General features: G+C 42.7%; 1 protein-coding gene across 24 annotated transcripts in view; it reads right to left on the reverse strand.

Annotated features, from left to right (window-relative positions):
- The window catches only part of ADGRL2 (adhesion G protein-coupled receptor L2), a 492,078-nt gene that overhangs the window by 18,853 nt on the left and 452,440 nt on the right, over positions 1-20,785 (reverse strand). For all 24 annotated transcript variants that reach the window (XM_048860984.2, XM_075131687.1, XM_075131690.1 and 21 more), the window contains one exon: positions 19,669-19,735. In XM_048860984.2, coding sequence (XP_048716941.1) covers positions 19,669-19,735 — 67 coding nt within the window. The remainder of the gene's footprint in view (positions 1-19,668; positions 19,736-20,785) is intronic.

The raw sequence follows: 20,785 nt of genomic DNA on the forward strand, positions 1-20,785 counted from the left end.
GAGGGCATCCCCTCCGGAGTTGTGCCCCTGTGTGTCTCAAGAGCAATAGGCTGGGCACTTCTTGTTTCCCTGAGTGGTAAAGAGGTCCCATGATGAGAATAATATCTGCTGTACCACCGATGTGGAGTTCCCACTTGTGATCCTTGTGAAAATGCCTGCTGAGGCTGTCTGCTCAGGATTTCATCGTTCCTGGCACTGCAGTGAGGATGATCTGATGGTGGGTGCACCAATTTCAGAGCGGGCCAGCCTCCCTCCAGAGTGGTACGGACTCTGGTCCCCTCTGTTCGTTTATACATAGCAGGGACAGGAAGCAGGCTGGAACAAGGGCAAGTACAGTTGTGGATGTGGTATGCGTTGAGCAGCCACTAAACTGCTGTGGGGGCCAAGCTTATAAGCAGGACTGCTAAACTAGCAGCCAATCAGGGGCTGTTCTAAGAGTTCTAAGGTTCCTTGCAGCGCAGTTAGCTAGGGAGCAGGCCAGCAGTTGTGCCTAGGTGGTCTGGTACCTGACAGTCCAGGAATCTTGAGCTGCGTAATTGTCCAGCCTCATAGAGACACATCTATAATGAGTGCCTTTGTGGGAAGGAAGGGAGCAAAGGGAACTACCACACAAACAATGTCCTTCTCCCACCAGGTGAGAGGTGTCCAGATGCTATGAGGAACTGAGATTCTCTTGTCCAAGGAATCTCTGTTTGGAAGGTAGACCTTTCTCAGCCAAGCCAGGATACTGCACAAGTGTAGCCTGGAAAAAGGGGGCCACATAGGTGCATGCTACCATGCAGCCTTGGAGGACCAAGCAGGACCAGATTGTTGTCTAAAGACTGAGATGAATGCTGAGGTCTCTCATTATGAGGAATCTGTCTAGGGAGGGAAATATATTTTAGAGTTGCTGGCGCAAGCGCACAGCTACCATCACCATGACCTTTGTAAAAACCCTTGGGGCCACTGCAAGGCCAAAGGGGAACATCTTGTACTGGGTTTAGTCTCTAAACCCATTGAAAAATGCAGGAATTGCCTGTGCTGGGGGAATGTCTTTATGAAAATAAACATCTTAAATTGAGAATCACATATCAGTCTCCTTTGTTTAGGGAGCAGATTAGAGCAACTAGGGTAATCATCCTGAATTTTATGTGGTAGATGAAGACTTCAAATGCCTGAGGTCCAGGATGAACCTGCAATTCCCTTTCTTTTTGGGGATCAGGAAGTATTTGGAGAAAAAGCCCTTTCCCCGATTATGGTCTCTCCAGCCCCTACCTAGATTAAGCAGCTGAGTCTGGACAAGGACAATAGTGGAGTGGTGTGTCGGCCGCACTGTACTCTATGGTGCTTTCCTGGTTGCTCAGGGGGCCTCTGGTAGAATGGCCATGGGGCTGCACCACTTTAGAATATTTTCTGCAAGATGGTGGGGTGCACATTCCCAAGGAATGGAGAGTGGCATGAGAGTATTGGAGTGAGTGACTCACTGGTTTTCTTGCTGAAGGCTTGTTAACCTCAAAGGGGAGATCTTCTACCATCACCTGAACCTTTTTGGGGAACCCTAATGGCTGCAGCCAAGAAACCTACCTACCTAACTACTGACATCACCACGGAGCAGGAAGCTGTGTCCGCTATGTCCAATGACAGCTGAAGGGATGACCTGGCCGTTAGCTTTCCAGAATAGCCTGGAATTGGGGCCTACACTACTAACATAATTTATTGGTTAACTCTTGTGGCAGTTCATGACGTTGTATTGTGACATGAGCATTCAGTAGCTCTTGATATGGAAAAGTAGACTGGCTGAAGAAAAGTTCTTTCTGGCATCCTTGTCTGAAGGAATGATCCTTGACTGGTTAGTCATTCTGCTCTGTGATAGATTAGACAACCTGAGAGTTCTGATTTGGGTAAGAGAACAAATATTCTGCCTCTTTAGGGGAAACAAAATACTTCTTTTCAGTTCTCTTTGGGGAAGGGGCCCAGGTGGCTACAGTGTCCTTAGCTGGCTCCAAAACAGCCTCATTCATAGGAAGTGCCACTTTGGAGGGTGCCACTGACAAGAGAATGTCTATGACGACATGGAGAGGAGGGGGAACCTGAACCTCTTCCAGCGAAATGTGGGAGGGTTTAAGTATTCCTCTGGAGAAGTTCATGGTACTGCTTGTAATCATCTTGAGGAGGGGGAGACTGGTATCATTGCCTTATCTACAAATGAAAAAGAAGCCCTTGGCAGATTCAGAGGTACTGGCTGCTCATGTTCTTTTGCCTGACCTAGAGAGGGCTCAGGCTCTACCACTGGAGGTGATTTCTGATTAAATCTGTGCCCTCGGTGTTCAAAGTCTGGGACTTGATAGTAAGGGTCTCAAGTGTTCCAGTATGGCCTGTAGGTGGGTTCGCAGGGATGGGGGCAGATCCCATGGGGATTGCTATTAATCCCTGAGTGCTCTGTATGAGTCCTGGGATGAGGTTTTGGCAGCCCTATACAGGTTGACTTTGTGTGTGCAGACCATTGGTGGAACTGGCAGTAACAGCTTCTACACTTCCACAGAGTAAGAGCCATCCAACTCGAAGGGCGGAGCCAGCAGTACCAATTGTCTTCTGGCAATGTGGCTACGGGTATTCCCTGGAAAGCAGGGTCCTGATGATCCTTGAGAAGGGCGTACCAAGGTCTGACCAGAGGAGAATTGGAAGAAGTCATCGGTATGTGATCTGTCAGTGCAAGCTTAGGCATGCAGTGTAGTACTGCCAGGGCAGATGGTGAGTGCTTTTTCACTTTCCTTATACCCCTTGAGGATGGTTTTGGAGCACTGGAAGCTGGCTGTCAGAGCTGGCTTGTGCTCCCAGTACTGTCAGAGCTGGCTTGTGCTCCCAGTGAACTCCAGGAGCACCTCCCACTGTGGTATGGAGTCTCATGCAGTCTTGAGGGAAGATACAGCTCCCTTCTTTGAGAACTGATGAGACTTGTTTGCCTTCTTACGAGCGTATTTCTCCTTGTCTTCTTCATGCTTCCACTTTGCAGAGTCCCTGAGCCTGCTAGGTTCCAGTCAGTGAGGTGGAGAGTGGGAGGTCGATCTGATCAAAGTCTCACAGAATGCTCCATCTGGTTCTTGCAGAGTCTGAACTCCTGAGACTGCCTAGGGCAAGGGGAAAAGGAGTGGCAGATCTCACACTTTGATGGGATGTGTGATTCCTCAATGCAGTAGAGGCAGTTCTCATGCAGGTCACTTACTGGTAAGACCCACAGGTAGACAAGGTAAGACTTGAAGTTTGGGACCTTAGGCATATGTACCCTGAGTGTTGGGAAAATTAGCTAATAGGGGCCAGGAGTTCCCCCTCTGTAACTGTGACTAAGACTACTCACTAACTAAATACTAAAACTATTAACAATAATAAACTATTTACAGTGTTACTAGTTAGAGATTTGAGCAAACTAGAAAGCTACAAACACAGGACAGTTTGGTCTCAGGCTGTGAGTAGTAGAGGCAGTAGGTCTGTGTCATCCCTTACCACTTCGTTGAGAGCATGAGGTGAATGGCCAAAGAACAGACCAATGGACACTACTATTGAATTTTCAGTCCTGGGCTCATGGAGTGCACGCACTCCAACAGTGAATACCCATAGGCACCAGCACTCGAGGAAAACTGGCAGGATGATTCTTTGAACATGAGAAGTCTAATTGGCAGCTAGGCATCTAAAATGTGGAAAAATAGAAGCCTTATAGAGTAAGGATCCCATCCTGCATTGATATCCAAGCAGTCAAGTCCCTACCCCTGAGCCTACACAATGTTCTAATAGGGCAACAGGGCTTCACGCAGCCTTTGCCTGTATGGATTTCATTGCAGAATCGGAGGCTGTTACCAAACATTTTCTCAATATTCATTAAAATTTAGAAAATAGAACTGAAAAGTAGCCCAGTATTTTACTAAAGTTGTATTATGGTAGATGAAAAAGAACCTTAGAAATAAAAGGCATTAAAGGACTGTACTTTCAAGACAAAGTAACTATGACAACAGATGATATGATACTTGTTCTCCTCATCTCTGTGAAAAATTATATAATTTGAAACATCAGCAACAAAAGAACACTAGTTCACCTCTGAAAAAGAATTAAAAAACATTGGTTCTGTATATGCGCTCTGTAACTATCAGAAAATTATTCTAGCTGTGCAAAAACTGTAAGTGGCATCGAGCTAACCTTGGGGAAAGACACATCCTCTTTTATCTCACTCACCTCCTCTCATGGAAAAAGGGGTTCAGTTCTTTTAAATAAGTTGCTGTTCTGGGTAAATTCATTTTATTACATAGTACACCAAGCAGAAAGGACACAGGAACATGATGGAAAACAATTACTTTTAGAATAAATGGCTTTAACTCCTCTTTCTATTGAGGACAGCGTGTGTGTGCATGCACGAGAGAGAATGAACCAGATATTTTGCTTCTTTTCCACTAATCTGTATCAGCTGTTATCCAGATGATTCAATGCATTTGAAGTTGTTGTTTTAAGAAGAATAAGTCATCCTAAATACTGAATTTCTTAATATCAATAGAAATTTAAAAAAACAATCACATTCCAATGCATAAAATCTACAGAGGCCTATCGAATGGCAGGTAGAGTTTTGTGTTTGCACTTCTGCAAAAATGGGCCTCTCTGTAGCCTATAACAATTCAACCAATGGACATGATGTTTTTTGCTTTCACAACTGCAGCATTACATTACATCGAATTTTCCACCTGTCTGAAGAAGATCAAACATTGCCCCAAGTCCATCTAATTATTCTTTTAGCATTATAAATCAATCTAACCTTCAGCTGATCTATATCTATTCTCCTCTTCCTCCATAAAAAATATGGGACACCCAATCTCTTGAGTTAGTAGTTTCATCTTTTAGAGTTTGACATTCTCCAGTAAATACCAGTGAGTTATCAGTTAATACGTATCTGCTGTCTAATAGATTTTTAAAAGAAATTATCCTTTAATGAGCTCCAACTCCAGTTGGTAGATGTGTTGCTGCAAGCCAAACTAAGGAGAGACCTTCATCTTGGGTGGACTTCTAAGAACTCAAATGCACAGGCAATGTGTGATGATAGGTTCAAAGAGTCTTGCTGAACAACAGTACAGGCCCTCAGAATCTAGCACAGCTTCACACTAAGAGAAGGTTACACACCTTGCAGTAACTGAGGTTCTGCGAGATGTGTGTCCCTGTGGGTACTCCACTCCAGGTGACGGTGCGTCTTGGTGCCATTGATCGGAGATCTTCGGTAGCAGTGCCTGGTCAGGATGCACGCGCCCAGCTGTTGTCTTGCAGCATCGTTAGGGTCTATCTGTGTGCACACGTCCCACACCCCCTCAGATCCTTCTCTACCATAGAGTCGTCTGATTCGTACTCCAAAGTAGAAGGGAGAAGGGTGGGTAATGGAGCACCCACAGGGACACACATCTCAAAGAACCTCAGTTACTGCAAGGTGAGTAACCTTCTCTTCTTCTTCAAGTGCTCTCCCTGTGGGTGCTCTACTCCAGGCGAATGTGAGGCATACCCACTATGGTTGGTGGGACTTTGGAGTTGTGTCTTTGATAACGGTAGACAGTACTGTGTGGCCTACCATGGCGTCTGCCATAGTGTTCTGTGTGATAGCGTAACGTTTGGTGAATGTGTGGTCTGATGCCCATGTGGCCACCTTGCATATGTCGGTAATAGGTACATGTTGCAGGAATGCAATGGATGTTGACATCACTCTAGTAGAGTGTGTTCTGATGCCCTCTGGGGGTTGAGCATTCTGGGTCTGGTAGCATGACCTAATGCATTCAGATAGCCACTTGAAGAGTCATTGCTAAGAAAGAGCAGCACCCTTCAATCGTTCGGTAGTGGACACAAATAGTCTAGGGGATTTACCGAATGCCTTAGTGCTACCTAAATAAAAGGCAATTGCATGTCTGACATCAAGAGTATGTAATGCCGCTTCCTGTGTGTTCTTATGAGGTCTGGGGTAGAATGCAGGTAGGTATATTGGCTGATTGAGGTGGAAAGTGGACGCCACCTTGGGAAGAAATTTGGGGTGTGGTCGCATCGTAATCTTATCTTTGAAGAAAACTGTGTAGGGAGGGTAGGCCATTAGTATGCTTATCTCCGAGGGATGCGGTCCCAAGTCCTGCTCTGGAGCAGAATAGATGGCATTTGCAGTTTTGTGTTGTGGCAAACAGGTCTACCGACAGGGTGCCCCAGTAGGAGAAGAGCTACCGCAGTATCGTGGAGTGCAATTCCCATTCGTGTTCTTGTGAGAAGTGTCTGCTGAGTGTCTGGCGGTAGTGTGCTGACACCCAGGCAGGTAGGAAGCAGTGATCTCTATGTGATGTTGTATACACCAATTCCATAGCTGGATGGCTTCTGTGCATAGAGAGTGTGATCCCCCCCCCCCCCGAATCTGTTGATATAGAACATGCATGCTATATTGTGTGTCAAGACCCAAATAGATTTTTTCCTTATGACTGGGAGAAAGTGGAGGCAGGCATATCTGACTGCTCTGAGCGCTAGAAGATTTATGTGCAGACATGTCTCTGACAGGGATCATCGGCCCTGTGTTGTGTGAGCTCCCAGGTGCACTCCCCAGCCTATCAGGGAAGCATCTGTCATGAGCGTGAGCACAGGGGAATTTTGATGGAAAGGGACGCCTGTGCATACGTTCCCCAGTTTTGTCCACCATTGTAGGGAGATTAAAACCTTTGCTGGAGGAGTTAGCATCATGCGGAGGCTGTGCCTGCTGGGTTTGTATACAGAGCTGAGCCAACCCTGAAGGCACCTCATACGTAGTCTGGCATATTTGACCATGAAGGTGGTGGCTGTCATGTGACCAAGAAGCTGCAGGCATGTTCTTGCCTCTACTCTGGGGCAAACAGATAACGTGCCTATGAGGTGTGTGATGGCGAGGAATCTGGTGTGTGCGAGTGAGGCTCTGGTCAAAACTGAGTCCAGGTGAGCCCTGATGAACTCGATTTTCTGTGTGGGTATCAGGAGGGACTTTTGGAAGTCTATTTGCAGGCCTAGACTGTGGAAGAGGGAGATGGTAAAACAAGTGGCCTCTAATGTCTCGTTGTATGAACGGCCTTTGATCAGGCAGTCGTCTAGGTAGGGGAAAAGTATAATTCCGTGTTTGCGTAGGTGGGCCACCACTACTGCAAGAGTCTTGGAGAACACTCTCGGTGCTGAGGAGAGTCCAAATGGTAGCACTCTCTATTGGAAGTGTTCGTGCCCTACTGTGAATCGCAGAAAGCGTCTGTGTGCTGGGTGAACAGATATTTGAAAATAGGCATCCTGTAGGTCGAGGGCTGAGAACCATTCCCCTTGTTCCAGCGCGGGTATTACTGTGCCTAATGTGACCATCTTTTAATTTCTGAACATGTACAAATTTGTTTAGTCTTCATAGGTCTAGTACAGGTCGCCATCCTCCGCCTTTCTTCTGGGTCAGAAAGTAGTGAGAGCAAAACCCTTGTCCCCGATGTTGGGCCGGTACATGTTGTACAGAGCTGTAGAAGATGAGTCACCTCTGCTTGAAGTAGGCGCTCGTCAGAGGGGTCCCTGAAGAGGGACAGGGAAGGGTGGGTGGGCATGAAGTGAAAGGGATGGAGTAGCTCAATTGTACTATTTCTATGACCCAGTGGTCCTGTGTGACCTGTTGCCAGACATGGTGGAAAAACAGGAGACGGTGGCCAAATGGGCAAATAAGTGGTGGTGCCAAGGGATGGTCACGCAGACCCCCAAACAAGGCTTCAAAATTGTTGTTTGTTTCCCAATGTGTGGGATGTAGTTGGTTGCACTTGGTTTTGTCTGCCCTGGGAGGTCTGTTGCAGTTCTTCCCATTATCGTATGGTCTCAACTGGGGCCGGTGATATTGTTGATAAGGTTGATACCGTTGCCTTCTGTGTGTGTGGGGGGGTGGGGGGTAGGACAAGACGTCAGACAGTTATATCCCCAGTGTGCATAGAGTGGCCCTGGAGTCCTTCATAGTGTGAAGGACTTCATCAGGGGTTTTTTGTTTTTGTTTTGTTTTGGTTTTTTTTGGAAAAAGGTTTATCCCTATGAAAGGGAAGGTACTTCACTTTGGTCTGCAGATCTTTAGGGATGCCAGATGCAGACAACCAGGAAGACCGGCGCATCACTACCACAGTGGCGGTAGTACAGGCCGCTGTGTCAGCCATGTCCAGGGATGCTTGTAGCACCGTCCTAGACACCAGTTGATCTTTGACGAGGACTGATTTAAAATCTGATCTTCTGTCCTCTGGGATATGGGAGGTAAATTCAAATAACTTGTTGTAATTGTCATAGTCGTAGCTTGCGGGGGGGGGGGGGGAGTAATTTGCAATTCTGGATTGCAGAGTGGAGAAGGTGTAAACCTTGCGGCCCAGGAGGTCAAATCGTTTGAGGTTCTTATCTTGTGGAGTGGGCCGGTATTGTGGTTGCTTTGTTCTGTTGGTAGCTGCCTCAACCATAAGAGAGCTGGGCTGTGGGTGGGAAAATAAGAAGTCTACATCCTTAGCTGGTACATAATGTTTATGTTCAGCCCTTTTACATATTGGCAGGATGGAGGCAGGGGTCTGCCATATAGTGTCAGTAGGTTCCAGTAGGGCCTCATTTATGGGTAGTGCAATCTTTGATGGCGCAGAGAGTTGGAGGATTTTCAGGAGTCTGTGTTTTGTCTCCTGCTAATGGAAAGTCCTGACTGATTGCCGCTCTCTTAAAAAGTTCCTGGAGCTACTTAAAATCGTCCATGTTCTGTGGTGGTGGTGGCATGAAAGCTTCATCTTCAGCTGACAGAGAATTATGATCAGATGATACAGGGAAAGGTTCATAGCCCATTTCTTCAAGGTGGGGGGCTCAGGAGCTCTGGATGTAGATGGAGCTGGAGACAGAGGTGCAGAGTGGGTCTGCAGTCTGGTGGAGGGTCCACAAGAAGGATTGGCATCATGGGCAGACCAAGGGTACCACTGTGGCCACTACATAGGGTATGAAAAGTGGGGCACTGCCCATGGGGGGACAAAACAGGGAAATTGAGGCTGGTTCTTGTGGGGTGCCATGCCTTGAAATAGGTATGGCTCCGGAGGGGGAGGAAAGTCAGGCAGGGAAAACTCTGCCTGCTGCGGCATGTCATTCTCACTGTCAGTGAGCGCGACCAGGTCAGGTGGTGAGAGTGGCTGATCAAAGAGTGAGCGCTCGGTGCCTAGGAGAGGGGAATCAGGCTGTGGGGCCATGGAGATGTCAGCATGATTTAAGAATTGCTGCTGCTTCATGGGTTGCGGTGCTAAGGGTCTCAGACTGTGAGCCAATTTCCGCAGTGATATCTATTTAGCCTTGGTGGGTGCCTATAGGTGCCCGCCGGGAGTGGTGTGGCTGCAGGGGGGGTTATTGTCAGTCTCAGTGCTGACGGTCTTGTTGGTGCCGGGGTGGACCGCGCAGCCAGTACCGAGTCTGTTTGCGGTGCCGGCAGGGTTGGTGCAGAGGAAAGTTGCCCGCTGTGGGGGGGTTGAGTCCTTGTTTCTGAGCCCCATATGAGCCATGTTTGAGGTGGTGGGGAGGTCAGCTGTGATGGTTCTTGGTGCTGTCAGCACCAGGGAAGTGACTTCGCTGGAGACCTTTTTTAGTTTCTGTAGGTCTCTGTGTGGAGAGGTTGGGGCTTCCTGCCTCTTCACATGAGAGGGTGAAGCCGCATTCCTGGTCAGTTCCAAACTGGCAGGGGAGTGTGAGGGAGAGGGTTTACTTGTGCCCGTCTCTGCTGGTGGCTGCAGGGATTTCTCCATAAGGAGCATTTTCAGCCGCTTGTCTCCGTCATGGCGAGCCCTGGTTGTCAGGCTATTACAGTGGACATACTTTGTGGGGACGTGTGTCTCACCTAGACACTTCACCCACAGTGTGTCCATCAGACCGTGGCATAGATTGACTGCAGAAGCCGCATTTTTTGTATCCAGGGGACGCCGGCATCATGAAGCTATGATTGCCTGGGGGGGAAAGTCTCAGCAGGAGATGAACGTGAGAGAAAAAAAGTTGTTTAGTTTTTTAAAATAACGAACAATGAATAACTATTCTAAAGGAAGGGAAAGAACTGGGATATTTCTAGCTAACTATTTCTACTTGTTTCCTTCAGTGACCAGGCAAGAGGTTCAGCACTGCCCCGAGTCCCATCTTCAGCTGAGAACAGTTGAGAAGGAACTGAGGGGGTGCAGGACACGCACGCACAAACAGACCTTAACGACGCCATGAGACAACAACTGGGTGGGTGCATCCCGACCAGGCACTGCTACCGAAGATCTACGATCAACAGCGCCAGGACACACAGTCGCCTAGAGCACCCACAGGAACAGCACTCGAAGAAATGAAAGTTCATTTGATGTCACCAAAATTTTGCATCTTCTTGTGATTAGCAGAGCTACTGAATTCACAAGGCTTCCACCATTTTAGGCAAAGTCTTATGAAATTTTGGATTCCTAAAATCAGAATCCAAACCCTAATACTGATTTGGCCTCAAATATCAATTCTAAACCAAAGTCTAAATACTGCCTCCTTAGCTCATCTCTAGCTGTATTACCTATACATACATAGGGTGATTTTCAAAAACAGTCAACATTGGGCTAACTCTGGGAGCTGGGTGGGTCAGCACCTCTGAAAATCAGGCCAGTTCTTTTTAAGTGCCTATATATGAATTTAGGAGTCTAACTAGCCAATAAGGTTTGAAAATTCTGCTTTACATGAATAATGAGACAGTCCACAGATAAATTTGAGAGAATTATAATGTAAAATCACTACATAGCACAGATAGGTTATTCCATAATTGCCCACTAAAATGTTTTGCACTTTCTTCTGAAAGCATATGATAACTGGGCACTGGGAGACATGGGATACATGGCCCACTGGTCTGATCTAGCATTGCAATTCCTGTGTTCCTACAAACATTTTATATAGCTGTAAAAGAATTTACAGGAACTATTTTTTAGAACAAAATTCCTCCACCTGTAAAGACAGTCTGTCTTATCATAAATCCAAATATAGAATCATAGAACTGGAAGTGACCTTGAGAGGTCATCCAGTCCAGTCCCCTCCACTCGTGGCAGGACTAATTATCTAGCCCATTCCTGACAGGTGTTTGTCTAACCTGCTCTTAATAATTTCCAATGATGGAGATTCCACAACCTCCTTAGGCAATTTATTCCAGTGCTTAACCACCCTGACTGTTAGGAAGTTTTTCCTAATGCCCAACCTAAACCTCCCTTCCTGCAATTTAAGCTGATTGCTTCTTGTCCTATCCTCAGAGGTTAAGAAAAATAATATTTCTTCCTCCTCCTTGTAACAGCCTTTTACATGCATGAAAAATGTTGTCATGTCCCCTCTCTGTCTTCTCTTTTCCAGACTAAACAAACCCAATTTTTTCCATCTTTCCTCATAGGTCATGTTTTCTAGACCTTTAATCATTTTTGTTCCTTTTCTCTGGACTCTCTCCAGTTTGTCCACATCTTTCCTGAAATGTGGTGCCCAGAACTGGACACAATACTCCCATTGAGGCCTAATCAGAGCGGAGTAGAGAAGAATTACTTCCTGTGTCTTGCTTACAACACTCCTGCTAATGCATCCCAGAATGATGTTCGCTTTTTTTGCAACAGCGTCACACAGTCAACTCATATTTAGCTTGTGGTCCACTATGACACCCAGATCCCTTTCCGCAGTACTCTTTCCTAGGCAGTCATTTCCCATTTTGTATGTGTGCAACTGATTGTTCCTTCCTAAGTGGAGTACTTTGCATTTGTTCTTATTGAATTTCATCCTATTTACTTCAGACCATTTCTCCAGTTTGTCCAGATCATTTTTAATTTTAATCCTGTCCTCCAGAGTACTTGCAACCCCTCCCAGCTTGGTATCATCTGCAAACTTTACAAGTATACTCTGTATGCCATTATCTAAATCATTGATGAAGATATTGAACAGAACTGGACCTGATCCCTGCGGGACCCCACTCGTTATGCCCTTCCAGCATAACTGTACCATTGATAACTACTCTCTGGGAATGGTTTTCCAACCAGTTATGCACCCACCTTATAGTAGCTCCCTCTAGGTTGCATTTCCCTAGTTTATTTATGAGAATGTCATGCGGGATAGTATCAAAAGCTTTACTAATATCAAGAGGTACCATGTCTACCACTTCCCCACATCCACAAGGCTTGTTACTCTGTCAAAGAAAGCTATCAGGTTGGTTTGACACGATTTGTTTTTGACAAATCCGTGCCGACTTTTACTTATCACCTTATTATCTTCTAGATGTTTGCAAATTGATTGCTTAATTATTTGCTCCGTTATCTTTCCGGGTACAGAAGTTAAGCTGACTGGTCTGTAATTCCCTGGGTTGTCCTTATTTCCCTTTTTATAGATGGGCACTATATCTGCCCTTTTCCAGTCTTCATAGAATCATAGAATATAAGGGTTGGAAGGGACCCCAGAAGGTCATCTAGTCCAACCCCCTGCTCGAAGCAGGACCAAAACCCAGTTAAATCATCCCAGCCAGGGCTTTGTCAAGCCTGACCTTAAAAACCTCTAAGGAAGGGGTGTTTCACCACCCTCTTAGTGAAAAAGTTTTTCCTAATATCCAATCTAAACCTCCCCCACTGCAACTTGAGACCATTACTCCTCGTTCTGTCATCTGCTACCATTGAGAACAGTCTAGAGCCATCCTCTTTGGAACCCCCTTTCAGGTAGTTGAAAGCAGCTATCAAATCCCCCCTCATTCTTCTCTTCTGCAGGCTAAACAATCCCAGCTCCCTCAGCCTCTCCTCATAAGTCATGTGTTCCAGACCCCTAATCATTTTTGTTGCCCTTCGCTGGACTCTCTCCAATTTATCCACATCCTTCTTGAAGTGTGGGGCCCAAAACTGGACACAGTACTCCAGATGAGGCCTCACCAATGTCGAATAGAGGGGAACGATCACGTCCCTGGATCTGCTCGCTATGCCCCTACTTATACATCCCAAAATGCCATTGGCCTTCTTGGCAACAAGGGCACACTGCTGACTCAGTCTTCTGGAATCTCTCCCATCTTCCATGACTTCTCAAAGATAATTGCTAATGGCTCAGATATCTCCTCAGTCAGCTCCTTGAGTATTCTAGGATGCATTTCATTAGGCCCTGGTCACTTGAAGACATCTAATTTCTCCAAGTAATTTTTATTTTGTTCTTTCCCTATTTTAGCCTCTTCTGATCCTACCTCTTTTTCACTTGCATTCACTACGTTAGATGTCCAATCACCACCAATCTTCTTGGTGAAAATAGAAACAAAGAAGTAATCAAGCCCCTCTGCCATTTCCAAATTTTCTGTTATTCTCCCCCTCTTCCCCCATTGAGTAATGGTCCTACCCTGTCCTTGGTCTTCCTCTTGCTTCTAATGTATTTGTAGAATGTTTTCTTGTTAGCCTTTATGTCTCTAGCTAATTTGATCTCATTTTGTGCCTTGGACTTTCTAATGTTGTCCTTACATACTTGTGTTATTGCTTATACTCATCCTTTGTAATCTGACCTAGTTTCCATTTTTTGTAGGACTCTTTTTTTTTTTATTTTTAGGTCATTGAAGATCTCCTGGTTAAGCCAGGGTGGTCTCTTGCCAACTTCCTATGTGGGATAGTTTGCTCGTGCCCTTAATAATGTCTCTTTGAAAAACTGCCAACTGTCTTCTATTGTTTTTCCCCTTAGACTTGCTTCCCAAGGAATCTTACCTACCAACTCCTTGAGTTTGCTAGTCTGCCTTCTTGAAATCCACTGTCTTTATTTTGCTGTTCTCCCTCCTACCATTCCTTAGAATCAAGAACTCTGTCATTTCATGATCACTTTCACCCAAGCTGCCTTCTACTTTCAAATGTTCAACCAGTTCCCCCGTTTGTCAGAATCAAATCTAGAACAGCCTCTCCCCTTGGTAGCTGTCCCCACCTTCTGAAATAAAAAATGGTCTCCAATACATTCCAAGAATTTCCTGGATAATCCGTGCCCTGCTGCGTTATTTTCCCAACAGATGTAGCTGAAGTTCCCCATCACCACCAAGCCCTGTGCTTTGGATGATTTTGTTAGCTGTTTGAAAAAAGCCTCATCTAACTCTTTTTCCTGGTTTGGTGGTCTGTGGTAGACCCCTACTATGACATCACCCTTGTTTTTTTCCCCTTTTATCCTTACCCAGAGACTTTCAACAAGTCTGTCTCCTATTTCCACCTCAATCTCAGGCAAGTGTATACATTTTTAATATATAAGGCAACACCACCTCCCTTTTTTCCCTGCCGGTCCTTCCTGAGCAAAATGTACCCTTCTATACCAGTATTCCAGTCATGTGTATTATCCCACCAGGTCTCTGTGATGCCAACTATGTCATAGTTGTGTTTATTTACTAGCATTTTCCGTTCTTCCTGCTTATTCCCTATACTTCTTCCATTCATATACAGACATCTAAGATACTGATTTGATTTGATATACAAGATCGAGGAAGAAGAAAATTATCACAAACATTTCAAAAAAATCTCTCTCTATAAAAATGTCATAAAATCTAATATCTGAGGACTTTACAGAGCAAGCAGCAAGTTCAATACCCTAGGGGAAGCTGGGTAATCTCTCTTTACCAATACACAGAAGTCTTGCTTCTAACCCTGCAAAATCAGACGGCACTGGACCTTAAAATGATGCCGGACTGAATACTGTCTGTCCTGCGCATCAGACCAGTGTAATTTTGAGGGAAATATTTTTGTCTCAAGTGCATTTGAAAAAAAATTTGTTATAAGCTGCAGAGAGGTCTGAAAGACTAGGAATCCTAAGAAAGATAGATAAGTGGCAGAATGAAAGTCAGGAATATGACAAATGCAATTTATCACGTCTTTCACTGCCATAATTAGCATGTGTGTACGTATAAAACCACACATCTACAATATATATTTATATACATATAATGTGTATGTATATGTGTGTATATATATATATATATATATATACACACACACAGAGACATACCAGTGAAATAACATATTTCAGTATGAATAAAATGACCACACATTTTTCCTGTATTGATTAAATAGAACATCTCGGAATCTTTGTTTAAATAACCTTTACCGGGCGAATTTATTAGCTCCATCTGTGAGGATCATACCCCAGTAGTCCTGGCTGAGCAAGAGTCTAACCAACTTCATCCATCTTAATGGTATGAATGAACATGGAGCTATATAGAAGTCAAAATAATTCGGGCTTTTCTGACCACAGATTATGGGAGCATACTGTTTGTTTTATAGCCATCAACCTGCTCAATTGAATCCTGCCTGCCTGAGCTTAGCAGTTTAAAATTCATTCCACACAGCCTGCAGTGCTGACATGGATATGATAAGACAGAAGAACAGAAACACCACTCTGAAGTAACCTAGTTGAACTGCACATGTTCTGACCCTTTTTGTCCTCCCTGGAGCTTTTGTTACCTGGCAAATGCAGCTCTAAAACTGTTTGTGTATCTGCAGATCTTTGCTCTTAGCCATGCAGAAGCCTATTTCTCTCTGGGACTGGCAGCCAAAGAGGTGTTCTCTGAAGAAGGCTTCTAAATGAGTGTGCAAGCTGAACTCTTACTGAACTGAATTAATTATTAAAGATGCAGATGGAACTGTCCAAATGATGAGAACAGCTCCTGATGTATCATGATCCAAGCTTTCATTAAACTGTTTCAGGCATACTAATGGTTTCCCACCGCTCATTACTTACATGCTCTTTTCTCATAGATATAATGACCCTGGTGCCCATAGGCATGACAGTCTATGGAAATACTAAAGTTGAAAGTTTTATGTCTTCGTCAGAAGGCAGTTTTCCCTCACAGACCCTCACGTTGTCGTGTACAGATTTTAATGCAATTGAAATTAAAGCAGCAAACAATATTGTCTAAGAATATGCATATTATTTCATTAATAAACATCATAAAAGAGAATTTAAACTAGTAACAGATGCTCAAAAGATTACTAATATTAAAGTCTTTCATACCATTGATAATGAATACCCTACTCTACAAACATGGCTCTTCTCTGGTTACGCTGCACATGAGATATTATTTTTCAGCCATTACTCATCTCCCTCTCTCTTTCTCACTCTCTCAGTTGGACGATTAGAAGGCAAAGCAATTGCAGGAGAAGAATTACTCCCAGGAACTAGGCTGTGATTGCTACCTGCTGTTTCATATTTGTGAAGTTGGGAATACTGCTCCCAAAGGCCTTTAGCCACTTAGTCTAAATGATTTGCTGGAGGATAATAATATCATGGCCGATAAATAATAGTGGACTCTGACTGTACATGGTCAATATAATTTAAATGTCCTTCACCTCTGTTCTCACTCTGACCTGGTTATGAGGACACATAAATGGCCGCAGCAAAGCCCCCTTCTAGCTCCCTCAAGTGAAATGTTATATAAAATAGAGAGACGTGACCTAGAAAGTGCTTACAGTAATAAGTTAAACAAAAACAAACAAAAAACACTTATAACCAGACCCTAAAGCACTGACTAGCTGAACTGTATGACAACAGACTTAGAACAGTTTTCTTTAAATGATCATAGCAATCATGACAGGTTTCAGAGTAGCAGCCATGTTAGTCTGTATCCGCAAAAAGAAAAGAAGTACTTGTGGCACCTTAGAGACTAACAAATTTATTTGAGCACAAGCTTTCGTGAGCTACAGCTCACTTCATTGGATGCATGCAGTGGAAAATACAGTGGGGAGATTTTATAGACCCAGAGAACATGAAACAATGGGTGTTACCATACACACTGTAATGAGAGTGATCAGGTAAGGTGAACTATTACCATCAGGAGAGGAAAAAAACGCCAAAACCTTTTGTAGTGATAATCAAGGTGGGCCATTTCCAGTAGTTGACAAGAAAGTGTGGGGAACAGTGCGGTGGGGGTGGGGATAAACATGGGGAAATAGACTCTGTGTGTTTACTGTGTGTAATGACCCATCCACTCCCAGTCTTTATTCAAGCCTAATGTAATGGTGTCCAGTTTTCAAATTAATTCCAATTCTGCAGTTTCTCATTGGAGTCTGTTTTTGAGGTTTTTTTGTTGAAGAATTGCAACTTTTAGGTCTGTAATAGAGTGACTAGAGAGGTTGAAGTGTTCTCTGACTGGTTTTTGAATGTTATAATTCCTGACGTCTGATTTGTGTCCATTTATTCTTTTATGTAGAGACTGTCCGGTCTGGCCAATGTACATGGCAGAGGGGCATTGCTGGCACATGATGGCATATATCACATTGGTAGATATGCAGGTGAACGAGCCTCTGATAGTGTGGCTGATGTGATTAGCCCTATGATGGCGTCCCCTGAATAGATATGTGGACATAGTTGGCAACGGGCTTTGTTGCAAGGATAGGTTCCTGGGTTAGTGTTTTTGTTGTGTGGTGTGTGGTTGCTGGTGAGTATTTGCTTCAGGTTGGGGGGGTGTCTATAAGCAAGGACTGTGTACAACTTCTCCTATTGAAAGAGTATGACCTACTGTATTAAAAATGCCTTGTAAATATAGTTGAAGGCTTAGTTCTGAATCAAATTCCAAAGTGGGAGGGATTTCCTTTACTTTAAACTTTTTAAATAGACTAAACTTTGTACTACATTCTTAGTTGACCACATTCCTCATACCTCAAGGAGACTATTATCTCTCTCTCACTCTCCCCACATATACATACACACACTTTGACATTTGAGAAAAGAAGAGGAAATTTTACATAACAGATCCTTCAGCACTGTGACTGTATCTTTAAAATGAAGCATCTATTTGCACATTGTGCACTTGTCCTTTCTTAAGTGTCCCTGCTCAATGGGTTGAAAAAACTCCATTGTTTAACAAAGGTGGCCTTCTAATAAACAAAGAGTACATCCCGAGATACATACATCTGGAAATACTTTAGCATGATATCTTAGGGAAGGATAAATCACCTATCTATAGGCTTGGCATAATTCAATTTTTTTAAAATATAATTTTGACACCAATATCAATGTTTATTTTTAAGCATTTTTTTCAATTTTTACTTATTTAAATGTTTACAGGTGTGGGAAATTATGGAGTGGGCCAGACAATAATTATTTAAAGACAATAGGCATTGAAATTCAAGAAGTTAAAGCTTTATAAATTTTAAAACACAGTTTGTCAACATTACGTGCCAAAATATACGAAGTGAATACCCCTAAATTAAACCCAGTTCTCGAGATTTTTATTACTCTGACTAGCTATAAATTTTGATTATTATCAATGGAAATATTTTTTGTTGCCCTGTGTGTACAGTGAAATTGACTTTTACCAACGTTTAATAAAAATAAAATCCTACCAAGCCTACCTATCTTGGATGGTCTGGCACATCTTTTCATTGTAATTCATAGATTCAAAATACACCAATTTTCTTTCACAATTTGGGGCAGTGTAAATTATAAGATACAAAAAAAGTGCTTAAATAATTCAGTGTATAAATCAATAAAAGGCAGGAATTTAAAAATTAAGGCTGACAAACTAACCTTGAAAAAATAATACAAGAGTACAAAGCTCTAACTAGTGAAGGGAGTGTCAGAAACTTTAATTTCTTGGCTTTTGTCACAACCATGGCATTATATAAATTCATGGGATCTGGTATTTAATTGCTGTAGGTTTCTAAAAACACTAATAAAACCCACTTCACTATTCCAAAATATCGAAGTTATGAACTCTCTCTTATGTTCCTACAGAATAAATATCAGTGCACACTCAAGCACAGCTATACCTTTCAGAGCTCTGACGCCACAACCATAAAGTTGAGTTTTAAATTCATTTTGAATATACTTTTCTTCCAAATTCTTACATCTCTATTTCCACGAGTTTGAAATAACTGCAGCAGATCTTCCCCTGGCTAAATATACAACCATGTTCAATCTATTGTAAAGACTGGAATGATTCTAGGAATGGATAATGAATGAGTTAACCACTCCATATTTAATTAAAAAAATAAATTATATATATAATTAAAATATTTCCACAACCAATTGGACTGACTCACATGGGTTTTCTATTGGGTTCACAATACATTATTATTTATATAAAAAAAAGTAAGTGTGTTTTATACAGATGTTTTATACATAGAACACATAGCATATATATACATAGGGGAAAAAACACTTACAAATATACACATACATAAGCATATGTATGCAGAATTATTAGATAATAATTATTAGATAATAATTATTTACCCAGACTATTGGAACTTCTGTTTGAATCATTCCAGTCTGTTGGATAAATATTTAGTTACAATTTTTGAGCATGTGCAAAACCGACTCAATAGACTGAAGTAATACTAATGGCCCTTTTGTAATCTGTATTTAGTACTGTATTGATCTGTCATATGACTGCCATATCAATATGACCTTTAGTATTAAAATAATAAGGACAAAAAGAAGAAGTGAAGAAGCACCAATTGAGTTTTGAACATTAATAATTTGGTCAGAACTATATTTTAAACATTCTTTTCAGTCCCTTGTTCCCATCATAAATTTGCCGTAAGTATTTTCATATAAAACTCTGAGAGTAGGGTTTGTAATGATTGATGTTACTCAACCTTCACAACGCTGTTGCTTTTGTAAAATGAGCATAAAGGGGAAGGAAAGGGTGGGGGGTGGGGGGGTGGAGGGGAAAGAAGAAAGCACTCTTACCAGAATAATGAAGGTAACAGGCCCAATGAAACTCCAGATAAAATAGTTATCTACGTGGAGCCAGCAACTGTGGTGAAAAAGGCAATGAAAGTTAAATGATTACATTGGCTCCTGAGTTGTAAAAATGGAAAGTGCAAAACCCATCTTGAACAGGTGTTTCATTGTGAATAGACAATAAGCCAACAACAGTGAACAAACAGTACCATCTTAACCGTGGCCATTTCCCCTTAGCTAGGGCTGTTTTCTTGGTTCTCTTTAACAAGGTTGTTGATCACCTGCTCTGGTTTTCTCCTTACATACCAAAACTAATATTTGTTTGTTTTTTTAAAAAACCCTCTCTCTCTCTTTTTAGGTTCACTCTAAGTTTTTGCTATGGACTGATGAAACCCGACATCAGTAAATGCTTTATTTTCATAGGTTTTCTATGTAATTTTCAAAATTTGCCTTTAACTTTGTATCATAAACAAAGTGCTCATTCCTGAAGAATGCAAGATAGAAAATGTTCAGATGTCATGTTTTGCTGCAAAACAGTATGATATAAATAAAATACCCCATCTGGGAGTTGAATAGTAAGAAAAAACACATATGATATTAAAGTAAATGATGCATAAACTTATCGGGTGGCTTCACTTAGTGGTTCATTTTTCATATAGCCCAGCCCCCTGCTGAATCTCTTTTATTTGTCTTTCATCAGTAACAAAATCAAGCAGCTTTCTAGAAGCCAACAATATCTTCCCATACTGTAACTAATTTCATCAAAGGACAAAGTAAAACGCCATTGGAAAGCAAATTCATGCCTCCAGCAACTCAAATCCTCAGAAACATTTTATGTCTACCTTCTGTCACTTTCTATAAATATCTGTATTTTTATAAATAAAAGGCAATGGGTAATTTTAATCCTGCTCTACCCTTCTGATAAAATATTATCGAAGTAAAACATATAGGTTGGAATATTGTACTGTCATATTTCAGAATGAGAGTTAGCCAGAGGGCCAGCTGAACAAAGAGATCTAATGAAGCATTAGCTTAAAACTGGGTGGTTAAGCCTGTCAGACACTTTAAGTTCGGAAGAATTTTTACTTAATATCCATTTGAGGCCAAAAAGTTATTTACTTTT

This window comes from Caretta caretta, chromosome 8 (assembly GCF_965140235.1).
Source record: "Caretta caretta isolate rCarCar2 chromosome 8, rCarCar1.hap1, whole genome shotgun sequence".
Lineage (NCBI taxonomy): Eukaryota > Metazoa > Chordata > Testudines > Cheloniidae > Caretta > Caretta caretta.